This window comes from Nuphar pumila, chromosome 6 (genome assembly GCF_984573655.1).
Source record: "Nuphar pumila chromosome 6, dmNupPumi1.hap1.1, whole genome shotgun sequence".
In the NCBI taxonomy this organism is placed as follows: domain Eukaryota; kingdom Viridiplantae; phylum Streptophyta; class Magnoliopsida; order Nymphaeales; family Nymphaeaceae; genus Nuphar; species Nuphar pumila.
In genome coordinates this window covers 39,296,024-39,318,119 of record NC_143254.1, presented here as the reverse complement: position 1 = coordinate 39,318,119, position 22,096 = coordinate 39,296,024, and the positions used below count along the sequence as shown (strand labels likewise).

Genomic DNA, 22,096 nt, shown 5'->3' with positions numbered 1-22,096 from the left:
AATTATTTTAAGTGATTGGCTTACAGACACTAAGTTCAAATTTTATTACTGAAACAAAGTATTTATTTTGTACGTGAGCTAGTTTAAGCTTGACTCTGTAGGTTTAGAGTCCAAATTCTATTATTTTCACCTTTGAAAAATGCATTTTTTGCTGACGAGTCAGCTAGAACTCGGCTGGTTTCAGTTAGACTAACAATAAGCTCGAGCTAGGCTTGGCGCATTACAAGATAAGAACCAGTAGGTGGGGATAACTCTAGCAGCACTCTATGGTGAGCTACCAACAGGTCTGGCCGTTTTGAATTCCAATGACCTTTTACTGACAAGTTTTATTGGTTAGTCCAAAGCCTACCACATTGCACCTGGTTTTAAGCCATATCCGGGTTCAGGACTCAGATTGGTATCACCAGAACAACCTTAGCCGGGTTCCCGTTTTGGCCCTGTCACAAATTAAAGGGTGGTCACTACTGCTCAAAACGGTTTTGTGGCATAAGATAAGATAGGATAAGATAAGACCCAAGGGGTTTGGCATAGTGAGATGGAGCCGAGACCATTTGAGTCTAGATTCAAATCCCATGGGCGACACGTACCCTCCTGCATAAGCCGAAGCTTGACGACTCCTTGGGGTTGAGGGGGTAGACCCTCGGAGTTTTACGTCGCCTTGAACAGCGACCATAAGTATGGCAGGCTGATGCAGCGCGGTTAGGTCATTGCACCTCGGACGGTTTCTCCGAGTAAAAAGATAAGATAAGATTCTTTATCTTATGGTGTTTAATAGTGTTCAGTTTTGTGACCATCGTTTGGTTGGCATTAGTCTGTGCAACATTCAGATGGCCAATTGTGTCTTATTTTTGTTTCGATATCAACGGATCAGCTTTTATTTGATATCTGAGTTGCTGTGGCAAAGCTAAAACCATCTCTCTTTATAATCGGATTTGGATATGGTTTTGAATTTTACTACTGATTCCGATAAATATCTAGATTTGAAGGATATCCGTATTTTATTACATGTAAATATTCTAACATGGTATGTGCTTTTTTTATCTGAATTTGGATTCGTCGTCTCCGACTTCAATTAGTCAATATCCTATTTAGTCGGATGTGGCATTTGGCTATGTCCAACCGAATCAGAACCATTTACATCCCTAAATATAAGTATATTTAGGTTATCCAATGGCAACTATGCTCAGCAAGTGTAGGGATGGCAGTGGACCGGGGTTGGGGTGGAGGACAAGGTCGCCACTCCACCCCTTCTTAAACTTTTGCCTGGGTTTTGATTTTAACCTTCATTCCCGGTCTATTCCTCATTTCATGCTCTCCATCCCCGATCCAAATAGGGCGAGGCAGGGTAGAGCCCCATTTCCCGGGTCCCGCTGCTGTCGCCTTCTGCTGTTAGAGGAAGGAGAGAAAAGAAATGGAAGCTCGCATGGCTTGTTAAAGGAAGGAGAGAAAATAAATGGGAGTTTGCGCGGCTTGAGGAAGGAGAGGAGAGATTTGAAAAAATGTTTCACGTTAGGGTTAGGAATATATATATATATACATATATATATATATGATTTTAGAATATGTATAAAAGTATAATAGTAATTTCCTTAACCGTAATTGGGGACGTGCGGAGCGGAGGCAACATTAAGTCCATCCCCACATGAGTTTTGATTTTAACCTCCATCTCCGGTCCCTTCGCCATTTCATGTCCTCCATCCCCAGTCCAAATGGAGGAGGCGGGGCAGAGCGGAGGCAAAGTCCATCCCCACATGGGTTTTAATTTTAACCTCTATCCCCGGTCCAAACGGGGGAGGCAGGGCAGAGCCCTATTTTCCTCCCTCCGGTCCACTGCCATCCCTAAGCAAGTGCATCATCATCATCTTCCCATAGCTTTGTTTTACATATTTAGGTTGACCTTTCAAGTCCAATTTGACCTTGTATTAGGCAGTCCAAGATGATACCCAAGTTTGCAATACCGCTTGGATCTGATAGGGACGATCCAAAACTGAAGAAAATGGATCCTCCTTACTTGGACCTGCTTGAAATCTAGATTCCCCTCAAACTAAGGAACAGCTTTCTCATCGTCTTAATGGGTTAAGTAAATTCGGATCCTCAAATTTGTGGATCTAAACCTGATTTAAATCACCAAAACGGGGCCAAGTCCTATACTGATCCACACCTGGGTCCAAAATAAAACGGTTGTCTAGCCAATAGCCACTGTGGGCTTATATATAAAACCGCCATAACCAATCTAATAATCCTTAGGGGAAAATAAAAGCAACCTAATCATCTCTTGGATCTTATAAAAAAACGGATCCGGATCATAGGTCCGACATAATTGATCCAGTTTCATCCCGTCCGAGGAGGTGGATCTCTAACTATCTGGGTAAGAGTATGTTTGTCCTTTCATCTACAGCACAAAGCTTTCAGTTTTCCACTACGATGGATCTCATTGCACCAAAGTTTACGGATTTCTTTTCGGTGGCAATCCTTTATATGGATGGAATGGGTTTCCTTACTTTTTCCAGTTTCTCTCACTAGCAAAGGGAGGGAGAAGGGAGAGAGCTCCAAAGGGTAAGAGCGAAATCTGAGACTGAGAATCCCCGGAAAAAGAAGGCGAGGAAAAGCGCCCACCTTGGGATCCAGGTGAGTCAGCCTTCTGCAGCCCTTCCTGATCTCTCCCTTTTTTTCCTTCCTTCCTTTTCTCTTGTTTGGAAGGAAAGTGAACAACGAAGACGAGAGATTAAAATGTTTTTCCCGTCTTTTTCTTTTTGGTTGTCCATGCTTTTTACGAAATTCGTATTGGATAACTCCACTTTTTTATTTTTCAGATGTTATATATATATATATATATTTTTTTGCTTCTTTATTCTTTTGCAGAAGTTTTCTCAGCGTTTTTTTTTCAGTTAAGAGGGTTTTTTTGTGTCAACTACCACGTGAATGCTCACGCTTGCGTGAATCTTTCGTGATATATAACAAATACTCGTGTTATTTTGAAAATAACGTTATTTTTCGGATGCCAATATATAGCTCTGAAAATGTCACGATATGGATTAAGGGCAGAAGGTGCTAACCCCTCTCCTTCATCACAGGTTCGACTCTCACCGAGTGTGCAGGTGTCTTTAACTAGTAGGCTCCGTAAGGGGAAAAAAAACGGGCCCATAAAAGCTATTGTTTAACCTTTTATCAGATTTTTTAATATTTTTTGACATAAACTTTGGATTTTTATGTTTGCCGGTATTTTCTTAAAAGAAAAAAGAATTTGGATTTATCGCGAGATTTTTCGTTGGCAAGTAAATCCCGATACCGAGATTTTCGATATCGGAGAGATTTTGAAAGGGAACTCGAAGACGCACTTTTAATACGTCTTTTCGGTAGACTCGTGAACTGATTCTTTTCTTCTTCTTTTTTTTTTTTTTGCGAATTAGTACGAGGATTCAGAAGGAATTACGTATCAGCGAACTTTTTGTCCGTATTTGCGAATAAAGTGTTTTTTTTTAAAGGCAAGCTCATCAGTTATTATTCAGTCTATCATTGGGTTTTGAACCTGCAACGTCACATGGAAACGTGCCACTGACAGCTCCTACCAACCACGCAGAGTAAGGTGTCGTCTTTTCTTTGCCAACTTATGGTGACGATATTTTATAGAACTTTAAAAAGTGACGATAATATCGTTAAGTAAATATATGGTGATTTTATGAAACTATTATATACGCCATTTTATCGGTAAAAATATTGGGAAAATACCAGGAACCAACCGGTTCGGATCTTGGCTACAGGTTTTGACAACTTTCTCAGAAATGTATCGGACCCTGAATCGATATTCAAAACGATTCAAGGAATCGGCCGACTTAGATTCTGAACTGAATCGAGCTGAATTAGCCAAGTTTTAACCAACAAATGACTCGTGTCCGTAAATTAATAAAATATTTTAAAGTCTTTTTAAAAAATATTTAAAAATAAACAGATTCAGCTCATTTGGTATGGATTTTGGGCCTATACAGTATATATTCAGGCTGATTCGCAACGATGATACTACGACGGCTTCTATAGTCCAATATTTTGGACTCTATCTCAGTCCGATGTGCAAGATACAAGTTGTGAATCTTGGGATTTTTTCCTCTCAAAAAAAAAACTTGTGATTTGTTAATACCTAAATATGATCCAGCATCTCAAATATCACTGTATTGGTTGTGTTTTATTTCTTGCTTTTATCACAAGAAATTCACAAAACGGTAGTTTCATGATAAACTTGTTTTTTATATTATTTTTAATTTGTTTAATTGCTTTTAATCTTTTTTTTGCTATTTTTCATTTTTATTCAAAGTGAACATATTTTTTGCCAATTTTTTGCTTAGAAAGCATCTTTTTCAGAATATCTCAAGATTTTCTTGGCGACAAAAATTGCAACAACTATGATTTTGACACTGATCCAAGCTATTCATACCGTCAACCTAAGATTTATGGAAATGAAATTGTTAAATATGGTATGTAACATTAAATAGTTAAGGACTTAACGATTGAGTAATCCATTTAACTGCATCCCAATAAGTTTTACCTGAAGGATGCATATCATAGCATACATCATTAAGCACCCAATTACAATAGCATAACGTATCTTTCTCATGTCTTTATTTTCATTATCATTCTTAAGACACTAGTTATTACTTGACTTCAACGGCTGACCAAGAGGTGTACTATGAGTTTTGGAATCATTCATATTGAACATCTAAACACCTTTCTCTACGTACTTGCCTTATGAGAGTCATAGTTAGGTGGTAGCTGTCATACCACTTTTATGGTCTAGCGCGAGCAAATGAGCATTTTCAGGTTATTTTTCGTAAATCTGGCCATGCATATGTGTTTGTCATGATCGATTTACCAAGGAATGAAACTTGAATCATGTTTTTTCGATAAAATGTATAATCTTTAAGCCTTGAATATTTATAAAAATCTTAGATCATCGATTTTTGAACTTTATAAAAATGTATATGTGTATCGAAATCGGATGATGCAAGAGTCAATTTTTATAAAAATCAAGCATATAAAACACTTTAAAAAATACATGAAAAAACCAGGGTTATCATAAACATTGTAGAACTTGGAAAAACACGTTTTGGATGCGCAAAATGCATTGCTTTTGAAGCACGTGGGGAAGTGACCCTTTTAAATGGAAAGAGCACTTCCCATTATTGGAAAGCACGCTTCCCATTTCGCTTCCTGCTCACTTCCCAATATCAAGAAGTGAATTTTATTTTTTTGGGGACTTAGAACCTTTAACAATTTTTTTTTGCCCAATATTGAGAAAACTCGATTCCTATTCATTTCTCACACGAATCCTAGGTTACTTTTCTCTTTGTTTACTTTTTGTTTTCGGTTAGCTTACTGAGTTACTTTTGGTTCGCTTCTTTTCTCTCTTATGAAACGATCGTTTTGTTTATAAGTCATCTCGCGATTCCTACTTTCTAAAATTTTAGAAGTGCCTCGCTTTCGGCTTCCTGCTCCCGCTTCCTCGACTGGCAACTCTAGGAAAGACAAAAAAGTGGTAGGCAGCTACCGCTTTTCCCTTGTTGTCTCCTTAGTAGTAGAATTCCTGTTACAGAATCTGGAGCCCCTTGGATAATATGGAGGAATCCACTGATCCAGCTGTGGATCGAACCTCAATTAAAGATGTTCCAAGAACCCGTCCAGGTTGGGTATGTGAAAGTTGTATCAGGATCCAAGTTCCAACTGGACCCATTTTAGTCCTTAATTGTGTTAAAGCTGCTAGTATCTTACGCTACTATTCATGAAACAGGGTGATCAAGATCGGCAAATTTAGCTCCCACTTGATCTGGATCTGCATGGATCGAAGAAATTGGAACAGTTTCAGCCTGGATCCATCCAAAAACCAATTTTATTTCACCTGATTATTTCGTAGCTCTGAATTTTGATGTATCATATTCTGTAAAATACTGAATCCCAAAGATGGTTGTGTGAGTCTTTGTGTGCTTCAAGTCACAATGACACGTCTCTATTTTCCAAATGCTACCAGACAAAATTTAAGAGCATTTATTTGTAGAATTAACAAACGTGAGATGTAAAAAAACATAAAACCCATTACGGGCAAGTGGCAATAGGCAGGCGTATTGACTTAAATATTTCAAAATTTGCTAGGAATCATTACTATTAATGGAGTCAGAAGACACGTTTTGTGAATCTTGCCTTAATTTGCTTAACCAAGATTCCGGCACGTCCTTTTATTACTCTTTAGCCTCATTTTCATTGTCATGCAGTTGCAGAATCAAAAACAGAGTTTCCATGGCTACCAACGATGGGAATGGAGCTGTTGTTGGTGCTAAGGTCTGTGACTTTGGATTTTCTCATGAGGTTCTTTTAGCATATTCAAGTAGATGGTTTGTTACGGTGTTTGAGGAAAACTCTTTCTTGCTACTTAACAGGGAAAATTTTCAGCACTTGTGGTGTGCTGGATCCTTGGAATTGGGTCTCTCATTTCATGGAATAGCATTCTGACTATTGAAGATTATTATGGTTACTTGTTTCCTGTAAGCTTTCCTTCCATCACCATGTTGGAGGTTTTACAATTTCCTTAAGGATTTTATACGTGGAAGATCATATGGTGGCCTGGATGGTAGATTGTTTGATGACCATTGTTTTCTGCTTTTTGCAGAAGTACCATCCTTCAAGAGTTCTCACTCTAATGTATCAACCCTTTGCCTTGGGAACTATTGCTATACTGACACATTATGAGGCAAATCTTAATACCAGGCTTAGAAACATAACTGGTTACATGCTTTTCCTTATAAGCACTCTGCTTGTAATAGCTGTAAGTTTTCTCTTTAGGATGTCCCTTCAGTTGCACTGTATTTGAAATAGTGAAAATAATATATTTTATAGCCAGAAACTGATTTAAGAAGATTGCACGAGTCAATACAAGATTACAACATTGAGAATTTTGAGCATTACCTTGTTCTGTTAGTTGGATTTGGCAACATCTGGAAGGGGAGGACTCGGCACTTTTATTGGGATTTGTGCCATCAGTGGAGCATTTGGAATTGCAGATGGTCATGTTCAGGGAGGAATGCTAGGTGACTTGTCTCTGATGTGTCCTGAATTTATACAGGTACGGAAAATAATAGAGGTGTTTTTCTTCATTGTTGATTTTATTGTATACTTCTAACCTTGCTTCCTTGCATAAATGCAGTCATTCATGGCTGGTCTCGCTGCGTCCGGCGCTATAGCATCTGCTTTGAGATTTATCACAAAAGCTTCCTTTGAAAATTCTAAAAATGGTCTTCGCAAAGGAGCAAGTGGGTGATCTTATTTCAAACCAATTACTGTGGGAACATTGTTGGCTTTCTTCTTTACTTCCCTATGTGTAACTAGTATTCCTCTGTAGGATTCAAATTCAAATTATTAATGTTCATGTTGAAAGAATTTCCTAGAGTAGTTCATAATATCCATTTATATTCTAAGCTAGGTAAATAAAAGGAAAGAGCAACAAGTTCATTATGGACACAAAATTATGACCTTATTCAGTTACTAGATGTTTATTTTCCTATATTATTTTTTTGTGTCCGTAGACTCTGTACTGGGGAAACCCATCTGATTCTTCACTTAATTCAACTCCATCTAACTGCGTATGCAGTTCTCTTTTTCTCAATTTGTTCCCTGTTTGAGCTGGTATGCATCATTCTCTATGCATTCGCCTTCCCTAAGCTGGAAATTGTGAAGTATTACCGTTCAAAGGCAGCTTCAGAAGGATCAAAGACTGTGTCAGCTGACCTTGTTGCGGGAGGCGTCAAACTGCAACTCAACCAACAGGTAAAGCCAAGTCTTCTATTCCTTCCAACACATTCTTTATACCTGTGTGAGCACAGTTCACTAATGAGAATTTTCAATGACTTTTGCAGGATGCAGAGGATCCAAAGGATTCTGAACGTTTAAGTAACAAGGAGCTGCTTTGGCAGAACAAAGATTATGCTATTGATCTGTATCTTATATATGTGCTGACACTAACCATATTCCCTGGATTTATATACGAAGATACAGGATCACACAGCCTTGGATCTTGGTACGTGCAATTGTCTGCAAACTCTCATTCCTTCTTCCTCTTTTTCCATGGTGAATATTCTCATATGTGGGATAGAGTGGTTGAGGGGTCATCCCTAGTGAACTAAAGGCTCTGTTTGGGAGATGAGGATTTAGTGGATCCCACTTTCCACATCTGTTGTTTGGAAGTCTGGATTTGGGAGATGGGAGTGGTGATGAGAGTGGAGATGACCCATTTCAGCTACATCCTAATAAGGATGTAGTTTACAACTCCAGCCTCATTAGCCATTCTCTTTTCTATTCTCATCACCCCTCTCATCTCTTTACTCCAGCTCCAAACAGATAAGTGTGTAACATGGTTAAAGTTTCTTCTGTTTGTATTTGATGCATTTAGTTGCTTTTAGTGCTAAGGTGGTGTTACCAGTAGGTAAGGGTGGCAATTTCTGACACGACCCACCAACCCGCTTCTTAGGAAGGTTCGGGTTTGGCTTAAATGGGTTCATGTCGTAAACGGGTCGACCCGCCTAACCCGTTTATTAAATAGGTCGGGTTCATGTTAGGGGTATGCCAACCCGCCAACCCGTTTAATAAACGGGTTAGGCAGGTCGGGTCAACCCGTTTACCCAAACCCGACCCGCCAACCAACTCGCTAACCCGCCAACCCGTAAACTTTTCAATGTAAAACCCTGAACCCGACCCGCTAACCCACCAAGCCGTTTACCCGACCCGTTTATTAAACGGGTTAACCGTGTCGCGTCGGGTTACCCGTTTAATAAATGGGTCGGGTTCGTGTTTGCCACAGCTGACCCGTTTAATAAACGGGTCGGGTTCGTGTTGAGGTATGCTGACCCGCCGACCCTTCCTGCCAACCCGACCCGATTGCCACCCCTACCAGTAGGGTGGTTGCAATGGCAATGTGGGTGGGTGTTGTTGCATGTACCTGATATGATCATCTGTCAACTGCAAGTGTGCAGTGGGCGGTGATAGGTTATCAGAATATAAGCCAAAAACCGACCAAAAAAACTAACAGTTTGTGACCAACTGGATAATGCAACCCTTCAGATTGTCTGTTTGACTATTGGCTCTGCAGCATTTGAAATGATAAATGCTGATCAAAGTGAATATTGACCAAATGGATAATGCAACTGATGATATTCAATTTGCTCCTTCAGGTATGGACTTGTTCTGGTAGCATCATACAATGTGTTTGATCTCATTGGGAGGTACACTCCTTTGATCAAGATGCTGAAGATAACCTCAAGACGCTACCTAATGATCGCATGCCTTTTACGGTTTCTATTGGTCCCGGCTTTCTACTTCACAGCGAAATATGGAGACCAGGGTTGGATGATTATGCTAACATCAATCTTGGGGTTAACCAATGGTCACCTCACTGTCTGTGTTCTAACAGCAGCACCTAAAGGTTACAAGGTTAGTTGCATTTCTACTGCTGGTTCATTGACAAGTTGTAGAGTCAAACAAAGCTAGTTTTTTACTGCTGATTGCATCTTTCTCATTTCTTACTTTTGGTTCTTACCCAATCAGTATGACAAAGAGTTGAAACCTGTCAGGTCACTAGTTTCTTGAAAAAGTTTGATGTCAGGTTGTACTGGAATATCGTGTTCTTAAGAAGCAAGTTTTTTGTTCTTCAGGGACCTGAGCAGAATGCACTGGGGAACTTGTTATGTTGTTGCCTGTTGGCCGGGATCTTTTCAGGAGTTACACTTGATTGGTTGTGGCTCATAGGCAAGGGTTGGTGAAGGGGGTAAAAGCCAATATTGATTCTTATTTAATTTCTCTTGTTTAAATTTTTGTAAAAAAACAGTTCATACCAGTTATGACTGTACGAGAGAAGCTTTCCATTGCTTGAGAACATTAAATTATCTGCAAAAGAAAAAAAGCTAGGAGTTCCTTGCCAGAACTTGTGGACATTTATCATGATGGCCTGTTTTCTGATTCAGCATTCCAATGCATGATTGTTCCATATTCGCGTTCTTTTTTCCTCCTCCCTGTAGAAAAACAGAAATTTTACAATAGCTCATATATAAGAACAGGACACGGAATCATTCTAGGGAACCTGGTCAGAAAAAAAAATCAGGTAACCCATTCGAATGTTGTTCTTCATCAAGTTATTAATTCCTAGTTCTCTTATGTCTGTTTTTCAACTCTGTCAAGAGCTCCTGACTGAGGGGGTGATATGAGCTTTATGTGGTCACAACACAACTAAAGCCAAAGTCGTACTGTAAATGGTCCATCCTAAACTTTGAACAGATAGTTTTCTGCATTATGATTTTCACCAGGATACAACAGTCGGTTAAAATTTCTTCTCACCCACTAATTTCTGCTGAATTTGAGAGCATTTCTGATGAGATGATTTTAGCCTCCTAAAACGTGAAAGCCACTTTCGCTATCACCAACTCAACTAAACTCACAATTTCAGCTAAACTCGACTTTTGCCAGCCAAACTCACAGTTTCAGTGAAGTTTACTCATATACATTAATTGGCAGAAAAATTATTGGCAACATTCTACACCAACTGGCAGAAAATTTACTCATATACATGAATTCCTTAGTCGATATAAAAGATGGGTGGTCCTCAACAAGTGGTTAGCTGTATGTAGTGATTATCCTAGTTGCATAACTAGAATAGATTTCAAGTAGAACGGCTGAGTTTTTAATAATAAGGGATCTACTCGGTAGGGGTGACTCGTGAACAATACCAAATTGAAGTTGATTGGATGTCACAAGTTTGAATCCCACGGGGTTGTCTCTTGCGCAAGGTCTAAGCTGGGTATACTCCCTAGTAAATAGGAATACTTCAAGGGTTTTACAAACCAGAGATCTGCGAATGTGTAATTTTTGATGGAGGGTTCTTTCTTGGCCTAGACAAAATAAAACAGTTCCTCATCTTTCCGACTCAAGTATATGCCTCACTAGGGGTGCCAATGAGTTGGGTTTGACCCAGACTTGACCCGTACCAAACCTTACAGGATCAGGCTTTGGTAATAAAGGAGGCCCGATTAGAACAAGGGTCAGACTTGAAGGGTCCGATTAGTATATGGATCCGGGTATAATTTGTGAATTTCCATATCAGGCCCAGTTCCGACATGAATTCTGATTAAATCCGTGATTTTTCAATGTAAAAATGTTACATTTTTTTATTTTACCGGGCTTGGAGTCGGGTTCGGGTAATCCTTATAGATCCTTGGTATGGTTTTTCTTATGGTAGACACGACTGGATCCAGGTCTGAATCTGGTATTGGCACCTCAAAAGTCAGATCCAGGTTTAGAAATACCTGAGTCCGAACCAGATCCGACTCATTGACACCCCCTATGCCTGATAAAGCCTGATATTTTAAGGTTGTTCTAATCACACAAACTCAAATCTATTTACTATTTCATCCGTGGTAATCGTTTAACAGCGTCCCTGAGAAGCCAAGTGTAACAGCTAATTGTTAGGTGATTTGTTGGATTTCTTTTTTTTTTATAGGCAAGCCGGGTTTAGGCAGACCCCCAATACCAGTTACACAACATACCATCGGGTTTGAACTTGCAACGTTCCACCAACACATGGTGATGTGCACTAACAACTCCCTACCAAACAAGCGAAGCCCCCCCGGTTGGTGATTTGTTGGATTTCTTGCCCTGTCAGATAATAGCATCAAGTTTGCACAAGAATTGACCAACTGGGCTCCAACCATCCGGTAGGAGCCGTTTGTGAGATGGAACGTTGCAAGTTTGAACCCCACTGGGTACCGGTGGTTGAATAACTGCCTGGTAGTTTGAACAGGCCTCAGGCTTGTCTGGGTTGGCTTTAAAGGCTGTTTTGTAGAAAAAGTGGGGTCCCCTCAATATTCTCTCAGCAATGGCAATGGAAAAGCTAGCAATAAATTGTAACTTTTCTTGTTGCAATAAAACCTCAGGGTGCATAATATTTAAATAAATAAGAAAAAATATATATATATAATATTTTTTTGAATAATCCAAGGAAAACCTGCATCTCCCACCAATTACCGACCGCACATGGGCTGGCCTCCAGTTGGTAAAACCCTTGAGGTCCCCACCTGAGAGTATACCCAGCTTTGACCTTGAGGCAAAGAAATATATAAAATTATCGTGACAACTATAAAAAAATATGATAAACTTCTGATAACGTTCCGATTTATTGAAAAACAAGTGAGATTTTGAGGGCCCCAAGGGGGTTGCCGTAGTGGGGGTGGGGGGCTTCGCTGCTAGACGGGCAGTCAAGGTTCGATTCTCATGGGTATAGCATAAGCTCCGGGGGCAGGGGTCCTAGCCTCAAAATTTTACGCTGCGAGGAAGATGACCGTAGGTATGGTGGCAGGCTGGGCCAGCACGGCCAGGTCTTTGTGCTGGGTGTGGTTTCTTCGGGTTATAAATAAAAAAAAAAATGAAATTTTGAGAAAAAGAAAACACAATAATCTTCAGGAGCTCTGCTCATTTCACGGCTTGCCAATTTCATGGCTTGTGGATTTTTCAAACTAATATTACTGACCAAGGTCTCCTGCACGTTTCGCGACATTGTGAGATAGGGGTCGCATTTTACCAAAGTCACGTGGCGACTTTACGCTCACCATAAACTATCAATTGATACTGAACAAAGATCTACAGGAGCTCTGCTCATCTGACAGGGCAACTATTGAAAGTCGCGAAGTTGAAGGGACGGTACGAGTTCCAAACCCATAAGCGTGGACACCTTCACCATCAGGCTGAAGCTGGGTATGCTCTCTGCTGTGCAAGGACGGGTTTTTTTTTATGCCAATGAGTATGTGAACGAGTAAGGTGAACGGACGTTACGAAAACCCATAAGTGTGTCCTTCACCATCAGGCTGAAGCTGGGTATAATCCCTGGTGAAAAAGATCAGGTGCAATATGATTGCACAAATATTTGTGCATTAAGCACCTGATCACCCTCCATCTTGGGGACAGGGCCTGTCTGTTGTGGGGCCCAAGGCCTGATGGAGGGCAAGCAGGTGCTTAATGCACAAATATTTGTGCAATCATATTGCACCCAATCCGGACTCATACTCCCTGCTGTGCAAGGACAATGAGTAAGGTGGTCGTCCAAAAAATTTGAAACTTGACAAAGCAAGCATAGGCCGCACATCGCTTGATGGATGGTGTTATCTTCATCAACTCGCCTGGGGACTTCACAAGCCGCTTAGCCATACACTATGCAATGTGCATGACCTCTCTTGCAACGTAGGCTGGTCGTTGGGCCTTGCTTTTAATGAAATGAAGTTACTCCCATGGCACTGGTTCTCGTCCCTACATGTGCTTATGACATGCTTTTGCTTGTACGCTTGTGTGCTTGTCTTAAGGTTGGATACATGTCCCATCTGTTCGTGTGTTAACTTGCCACACGTATGTGCATGCCGACATTTTTGCAACCCCTTGCTGCAGCGTTTAGATATGCAATCATTGGACCTATAGGTAGGTATGTCAATGGATCAAATTTCATCGGATATCTGGCTGAATACAACTCTATTTAGTTGGATTTGGTAAGCCAAAACCATATCCAATTATAATTGGATGCGAATATGGTTTGGATTTTGTGCTGCAGAACATGATAAATATCTGGATTGATGGATATCTGAATCCATTTACATGTAGAAAACACAATATGGTATGCGCTTTTCACTGTCCAGATATGAATCCGTTTAGCCAACATCTGATTAGTTGAATATGGCATTGGCTACGCCCAATCCAAATGCAAACCGTATAAATTCCTACCTATATAGACAATCAATTGACCCAGTGCTCCCAATTGCCCGCCTTAGGAAACCGTTGATAGCAGGTTTTTTGAGAGGTTAAAAACTTGAAGCAGAAGCCATTAAAGGGAGTGTTTGGCTCACAGGACAAATACCACATGTTGGCGTTTGTTCTGGACAGGCAGGTGGCACTCCTGCGGGTGCAAAAGTGTCGGCACAGGATGCACTATGTCCTGTTCCCGACACAGCTAGCCTGCCATATCAAATGCAGGACAGTGCTATGTCCCCACCCGAGCATGATCCTGCATATCAAACACACCCTAAGTGGTCTAGTTTTTCAGCGACTTGACAAAGACAAACAACTTAGGCGACTTGAGTGTATTCGAACGAAGCTGCTAAACTGTTGTGAAATTACAGTTCTGGTTTCCAGCGCCATAAATTTCACCTAGCTTGGTGTCCTGACAAAGCAACCGCTCTTGGTGGCTTTGTAAAAGCCCTAAAATCATCTAATCGTTTTAGTGATTTCACAAACTCCTGACTGAGCATGGAAGTACAGATTTGCTATGGTGCTGCGGATGTGTGTGTGTGTGTGTGTGTGTGCGTGCACAAAGGTGTATCCATGCACACGCACCTGTGTCTGTATGAAGATGAAGAAGCCAGGGTAGCATAACAGGGTTTGAAGAAAGGAAATCATTGAAATTGATGAAACTTTTCCACTTGTGATCCTGGGATTTCACCATTCAGCTTAGCTTTAACATTTTCTTGTATGCCTAAAAGCATACATGAAAGATGACATAAGCGGTTCAGATTCATGTTTTTTTAATGACAATCATGTTCATTGTAGAACTACATTTCTGAAGATAATACCATAGCAAAAATCTGATGCTCCACTTACTTTGCATGACATATCAGTGCCTGAGTGTTAAAAGATTTGGTGTCAAAGCTTGAATACTGCACACGCGAGAGCCAGACTTTTTGTCTTCCCATGTAAAGAAAAGGCAAGGATAAGTACCCTCAATTTTAGCTTCCCATCTCTGAACCAGGATTATGCAATCGGGTGGTTTTAGCCAGTCCCTTTTGCGTAGGGTTTCCTTTTCACTAGTTTATTACTGAAAGTTCATTTCATAAAAAGACCTTTTTGGCATTGAAAAATAATACAGCTTGTTTATGTACAGAACAATAAGATAAGGAACTCATTCCTGCTCCAGGATCTATATCAGGCAAAACATCTCTTCCAATATAGAGACAAAAAGAATGCACAAGAGAAAAACTTTTGCATTGAATGCACGTACTTCAAAAGATTACTTGAAGAAGCACGCTCCACTTATTGGAGTGATGCAGGAGTTAGGTAATTCATCCTCTTGTTCTACCAACTCCACTGTTGTGCTTGATACCAGCCCTGTATATAAAGATGGAAAATGTTACTACCATTTTCAACTACATCAGAACACAGAAGGTTGAAACTATTTGAACATCACAACTATTAGGCTCTATTTCGGAACTGGAGATTGGAGGGGAGATGGGGAGTTAACAATGTTAAAATGTAAACTGTAATACATATATATTATTTAATATTATTATATTTTTACTTTTATTATTTACTTTTTCTATTTTCCTTTATTTTCTTTTTTAACATCTAGTTCAATAGAAACTAGATATTTGATCCAGTCAAGTTCCTCTTCGACCTTGACTGTGCAAATAGCTGTTGGACTGTAGTCCAACAGCTATAATAAGAGCCGTTGGACTAGAGTCCAACGACTCTTTTGGAGAGCTCAAAATGAGCTCTCCTCTCTCTTTCACTTTTTTGTATATATAGGGGCGAACCCCTTCAATGTAAATAACTATGCTTCTTAAGCATTTTGTGCATGAATAAAGTATTATTTATTTTTCAAGTGTCATGCTTGTAGTGTCTCCAATAGACACTTGTTTGTGAGTTATTCGTGCATTTGTTGAAGACTACCATTTCATTACATGGTACCAGAGCTACGGAATCCTTAGATCTTGAAGTGCTTCCGCCTCGATTTTTGTGCCACATTTACAAAAGGTGTTTCATCACCTTGTTCTTGGCTCAAGAAGATTTGTTTGAAGAAAGGCGAGCTTGTGCTAAAAAAATGGTTTTGTATCCTCTCTTTTATTCCCTTGTCTACTCTTTCTTTTCTTTTCTTTTCTTTTTTTTTTTCTCTCTCTCTCCTCCTATCTATTCCTCTCTTACCCTTGTAAAAGATAGATGACAATGACAAGATCACCATCATTCATCATTCCTATGAAGCTAAATGATACTAACTATGTAATGTGGGCTTCGATTACGAAACACCACATTTGGGGAAAAGGTTTATGGGGGATGGTTCCGATTCGAAACATAAACTCTCTTACCAAGAAAGAGAGTGATAAAGAGGTTCCTCTAACGGAGGAATAGAAGAGTAAGGTGTTAGCCACTTATGAAAAGAAATGGAAAGAGTGAAGGATAGGGCATGCAAAAATTATATCATGGCTCATCAATAGCATAGACATTAAAAAATACTCTAGTCTAGCTAAGTTTGAGCATGCCAATAAGGCTTGAGAATACCTCAAAAACATGTATTCCCTTAAAGATATTGCACATGTGTGCAATTTACAAGACAAAGTTCGAACAATGACTCAAAAAGATAAAATTATTCGAGAATATTACAATGAGTTGTCCGAACTTTGAGAAGAGTTGGGCTCTTCTTGAACCCAAATGGCATTATGCCGAAGATATCGAGCTTCGCCAAAAGCAACTCGATATGGAACATTTCTATCAATTTGTGAATGGTCTAAGGCCGGAGTTTGAATCCACCAAATCGGCCCTTTTACATCGTGAAAAATTTTCTTCTATTGTTGATACTATAGAAGAGCTCACTATGGAGGAAAATAGACTTAAAAAAAGTACTCTAAAAGTTGATGATGACTCAGTTTTAGCTGTGTCTAGACCGAGGAATCATACTCGTACTTACAAGCCGCCTCATTTTGAAAGGCAAAACGGTGACTTTGATAAAAGAAAAATCATTTGTCATCATTGTCATAAACCGAGGCACTATAAGCCGCAATGCCCAAAGTTAAAAAGAATAAAAGAAAAAAGAGTTGCATCTGTTGAATCCGAGTCAAAAGATCAAGATGCACCTGTATCTATGGCTCAACTGATGGAAATCCTTCAACCTCTTCTCAAAGGGGTATCCTCCTCAACTGAAGCCTCAATTGGAGCGGCAGTTGCATCTTTCTCCGGTCCAGGTAACTTTCCTTGGCTTTTAGATTCTGGTGCTTCTTTTCACATGACCCCAAATGTTAATAGTCTATCTGAATGTCTTAAAAATAACTCAAGTGTATCAAAGGTTTTTACAGCCGATGGCACATCTCATGAAGTAAAAGGAATAGGATGTTTTGAAAATCTTCAAAAATCCAAAAAAAAAATTATCTCAGAAGTTAGATATATCCTTAAACTTAATTTGAATCTCTTATCTGTCTCGCAAATATCTGACTATGGATGTAATATCTCCTTCTCTTCTCATAGTTGTTGGGTACAGGATAGTCAGTCAGGAAAGCTGATTGGGGAAAGTCATAGAGAAGGAGGACTCTATTACATGGACTTTTTGGAATTAACCAAGAATGCATTTTTTGATAATGTTCAGAAATTAGAATTGGATTTATGGCACAAAAGACTTGGTCATCCTCATATGTCTAAAATTCAATATTTTTCAAGTTTGGGAAAATTTTGTAATTCTAAAAAAAAAATCTTGTAAAGACTGTGTTCTTGGCAAAATGAAAAGGTTACCATTTCTTAGTAGAACTTTTGTTTCCTCACAACCACTTGAGTTAATACATTCGGATGTTTGGGGCCCCGCACCAGTTATTTCCAAATGTGGTTATACATATTATGTCATTTTTGTTGATGTCTTTTCTAGACATACTTAGATTTATTTTCTTAAACATAAATCTGAAGTCTTTGCTAACTTCCAAATATTTCATAAAATGGTTAAAAATATGTTTCAAAATGATATTTTTGTTTTTCGCATTAATTCAGGGGGAGAGTTTATGTTGAAAGAATTCAAAGACTATCTCAATTTACATGGTATTACGCATCAAAGATCATGTCCACACACTCCATAGCAGAATGGCCTAGTCGAACGCAAACAACGGCATATTATGGAAACTACTAGGACTTTGCTAATTGCAAAAAAAGTTTTTGAGCTGAAGCGGTCCTAACTGCCACCTACATCATCAATAGGAATGACAAACTCTTCCTCATTAAAGAATACAACTCCAATAGAAAAACTTGTTAATTTAACTCCAGATTATTCTAGATTAAGAGTCTTTGGATGTGCCGTGGTGTATGTTGTTTGTTGATGATATTGTTTTGATTGATGAGTCTAGAGCTGGGGTTAATGCTAAGTTAGAATTATGGAGACAGACATTAGAAACAAGAGGTTTTAAGTTGAGTAAGAGTAAGATAGAATACATGGAATGTCGGTTTAGTAAGCAACGAAGTAGTGATGGGAGTGTAGTGAAGCTTGGTGAGCAAGAAATACCGGTGGATGATTGTTTCAAATATTTGGGATCTATCATTCAAAAGTATGGAGCAAGTGCAACTGAAGTGTTGTGCAATCGTAGAATGCTATTGCGGCTGAAGAGAAAGTTTTATAGGACGACTATTAGGCCCGCTTTACTATATGGTACGGAATGTTGGGCTGCCAAGAGACAACATATTCAAAAAATGAGTGTTGCTGAGATGCGTATGCTGAGATGGATGTGTGGAAATACAATAAAAGATAAGATTCGGAACGAGGAGATACGTAAGAAAGTAGGCGTTGCACCCATTGAAAATAAGATGAGAGAGAATCGTTTACGGTGGTTTGGACATATTAGGCGAAGGCCTAATGATGCTCCAGTTAGAAGGATGGAGAAATGGGAAAATATATTAGTTAAAAGAGGTCGGGGTAGGTCTAGGAAGACATGGATGGAGGTGATAGGAAAGGATATGAATGCTTTGAACCTCACCGAGGACATGGCATTGGATAGAAATGATTGGAGGAGAAGGATTCATGTGGAAGACCCAGGATGATTTCTTTTTTGGTTCATATCGCCGACCCCAATTGTTTTGGGATGAAGGCGTAGTTGTTGTTGTTGTTGAAGAGTCTTTGGATGCAAATATTTTGTTTTCACCAACAAAAATGACAAACTCTCTCGTCGTGTAATTTTTATGTGCCTTTTTAGGATATGCTGATAATAAAAAAGGCTAAAGGTGTTTCAATTTTCAAAATGACAAATTATGTGTCAAGAAATGTATCCTTTTTAGAAAAAAAAAAGCTTCTTTAAATTTGAAAAATCCAAGGATGTCACTGAATACTCGTTTTTAATTGATCCAACTTCAAAATCCAATGAATGTGATCTTGGATGTGACCTTGACAATGATCAAAGTCATATTGTTGTTGAAAATGATGATAATGAAGAGCTAAATCCATAAGGATGTTAGTCTACAATATTCAAGACGTAGAAAACAAAATCTTCTATGTGCATTACAAAAATAATCCGAAGTTCCACCCAGAAGAACGTCTAGAATCTCTAAACCTCCTGAAAAATTTGTGTCTTACGAATCTTTTTCACCCACATATAGGGCAGTCATTACATTAATACAATCATATGTTGAACCATCATCTTATTCTCAAGCCAAAAATCATATAAAATGGATAGAAGCCATGAAAATAGAATTAGATGCACTAGAAAAAGGCAACACTTGGACGATCCAAGATATCCCTCCAGGTAAGAAACCTATTGGTTGTAGGTGGGTATACAAAGTCAAAACCAAAAGTGATGGGACCCTAGAAAGGTATAAGGCCCGTTTAGGGGCAAAAGGATATGCCCAAGAGTATGGCATCGATTATGAAGAAATATTTGCTCATGTGACCCGTATGACCACTGTTAGAACTTTAATAGCCTTGGCTTCCATTAGAACATGGCATATCTTTCATTTGGATGTCAAAAATGTTTTCCTGAATGGGAATCTCGTTGACGAAGTATACATGGAAGCCCCACCTGATATTAGTATCCCTAAGGGTAAAGCTCTTCGTCTAGAAAAAACTATTTATGGTCTTAAACAAACTCCAAAATCCTGGTATGACCGATTTAGTCATGTTATGCTTGATATTGGTTTTTTACCTTGTTTAACTGACATTGTTTTGTTTGTTAAGAAATCTGATGCAGGCATCATTATTCTTCTTCTCTATTTAGATGATATGATCATCACCGGAGGCGACAAACAGGGAGTTGCAAATATCAAATCTCTTCTTAAAATTCACTTTGAAATGACTGACTTAGGTTTATTAAGATATTTTTTAGGCATTGAAGTTTATTCTCCTCGGGGGTATTTGACATCTCAATCTAAATTTGCTCTTGATATCGTTTTCAGGTCTAGAATTACAGATGATAAGAAAATGGACACTCCAGAAGTTGTAAATGTTAAAATGAAAATTGATTATGGAGAACTTATTGATGATCATACTCCTTACAGACAGCTTATTAGAGCTCTTTTTTATCTTTTCATTACTAGGCCAGATATAGCTCATGTGGTTCATACAACCAGTCAGTTTCAGCATGCTCTCACCTCCATGCATATGGGAGCAGTTTTGTGTATTATTAGATACTTAAAATAATCTCTTTTATGAGGACTCTTCTTGCCTGATTCATCTTCATTAAATTTAATTGCATATATTGATGCTGACCGGGGAGGTGATCTCAATAATAAGCACTCAATTATTGGTTTTTGTGTGTTCCTAGGTAAAGACTTAATTTTGTAGAGGTGCAAGAAGCAGCAGAAGGTCTCTCTTTCCTCCACCGAAGCTAAATACAGAGCCATGACAACCACCACTATGGAAGTTGTTTGGCTCAGACGATTGCTAGCGGATATGAGAGCTGAAGCAACGCAAGCTTCAAAGATGTGTTGTGACAACAAAAGTGTGATCTATATTACAAGCAACCAGACATTCCATGAGCGCACTAAAACATTGAGATGGAATGTCACTATGTCAGAGAGGAATACTTACATGGAACCATTGATCTGTCATATTTTACATCAGAATATCAATTAGCAGACTTCTTCACCAAGCCTCTCACTGCTCTCAGATTTCACTTCCTCTTAGACAAACTTTCGCTCATTGTACCATAAGTTTGAGGGTGGCTGTTAAAATGTAAACTGTAATACATGTATATTATTTAATATTATTATATTTTTTCTTTTATTATTTTCTTTTTTAACATCTAGTTCAATAGAAACTAGATATTTGATCCCGTCAAGTTTCTGTTGGAACTTGACTCTACAAATAGTTGTTGGACTGTAGTCCAACAACTATAATAATAGTTGTTGGACTCTAGTCCAACAACTATAATAAGAGTCGTTGGACTAGAGTCCAACGTCTCTTTTGGACCTCTCTCTTCCACTTTTTTGTATGTATAGGGGTGAACTCCTTCAATGTAAATAACTATGCTTTTTAAGCATTTTTGTGCATGAATAAAGTATTATTTATTTTTCAAGTGTTCTTCCTTTTATACCCTTTCAAGGGTCGTGCTTGTAGTGTCTCCAATAGACATTTGTTTGAGTTATTCGTGCATTTGTTGAAGACCATCATTTCATTACAAACAAATGCTACCTACCCCATTTACCCTCGTTGATGTTTGGATGCCAGGTTTTGGGGGAAGAGAAGGGTGATGGGCGTGGAGAAAGAGAGTGGAGATGGGCCTTTTTCAACTACATCTTCACAAGGATGTAGTTGACAACTCCACTCTCATCACCCACTTTCTTCTCCACTCTCATCACCCCTTTTATCTCCTCTCCAGCATTGGCTCTCAAACAGAGCCTTAAATTTCATGAAAAAGCTGATAGTCATGCAGAAAAATTAATGATAGAAAGTCAAATAAACTTCATAGATGTAGCAACCACACCATCTCTAAGTATTATACTAGTTTAATGGCATCACAAATTGAAGGAAAACACCCTTTAGTATTGTTGGATCCCAGATGATTAATTCTCTACACAACATCATCACAATTAGTAAAACGTTTAGTTGCATCTTTAGAAAAACAGGGAATCCCCACCATAAAACTTCTGAAGCTGCAGTAAGTAAACATGCTAACAGAAAAATCTCGGTGGCACTCGAGAAATCATGCACCACCTATGGTCGGGCATACTTGCCTGCCCAACCAAGATTATATAAGAGAAAGCGTGGAAAAAAACTCTATTACACAATCATTCAGCATTCCTCAGAGAATCCATATCGAAATTCTCCAATATAAAAGTTAACTGTGAAGCTTCCTTCTTAGTTTCA

At 38.9% G+C, this 22,096-nt stretch overlaps 2 protein-coding genes across 2 annotated transcripts in view; one reads left to right on the top strand and one right to left on the bottom strand.

Moving 5' to 3' along the window:
- LOC149834690 (equilibrative nucleotide transporter 3-like) overlaps window positions 1-9,794 on the top strand; it is a 29,328-nt gene extending 19,534 nt beyond the window's left edge. The window contains exons 2-11 of the mRNA XM_090009430.1: window positions 2,511-2,556; window positions 6,258-6,324; window positions 6,423-6,527; window positions 6,653-6,808; window positions 6,962-7,105; window positions 7,187-7,292; window positions 7,631-7,806; window positions 7,896-8,056; window positions 9,207-9,465; window positions 9,687-9,794. Of these exons, the coding sequence (XP_089865556.1) occupies window positions 2,511-2,556; window positions 6,258-6,324; window positions 6,423-6,527; window positions 6,653-6,808; window positions 6,962-7,105; window positions 7,187-7,292; window positions 7,631-7,806; window positions 7,896-8,056; window positions 9,207-9,465; window positions 9,687-9,794 (1,328 nt within the window). The remainder of the gene's footprint in view (window positions 1-2,510; window positions 2,557-6,257; window positions 6,325-6,422; window positions 6,528-6,652; window positions 6,809-6,961; window positions 7,106-7,186; window positions 7,293-7,630; window positions 7,807-7,895; window positions 8,057-9,206; window positions 9,466-9,686) is intronic.
- A 5,107-nt stretch (window positions 9,795-14,901) lies between these two features.
- LOC149834689 (lysine-specific demethylase JMJ26-like) overlaps window positions 14,902-22,096 on the bottom strand; it is a 78,056-nt gene continuing 70,861 nt past the window's right edge. Inside the window, exon 13 of the mRNA XM_090011523.1 lies at window positions 14,902-15,165. Coding sequence (XP_089867649.1) covers window positions 15,120-15,165 — 46 coding nt within the window. The 3' untranslated portion in view covers window positions 14,902-15,119. The remainder of the gene's footprint in view (window positions 15,166-22,096) is intronic.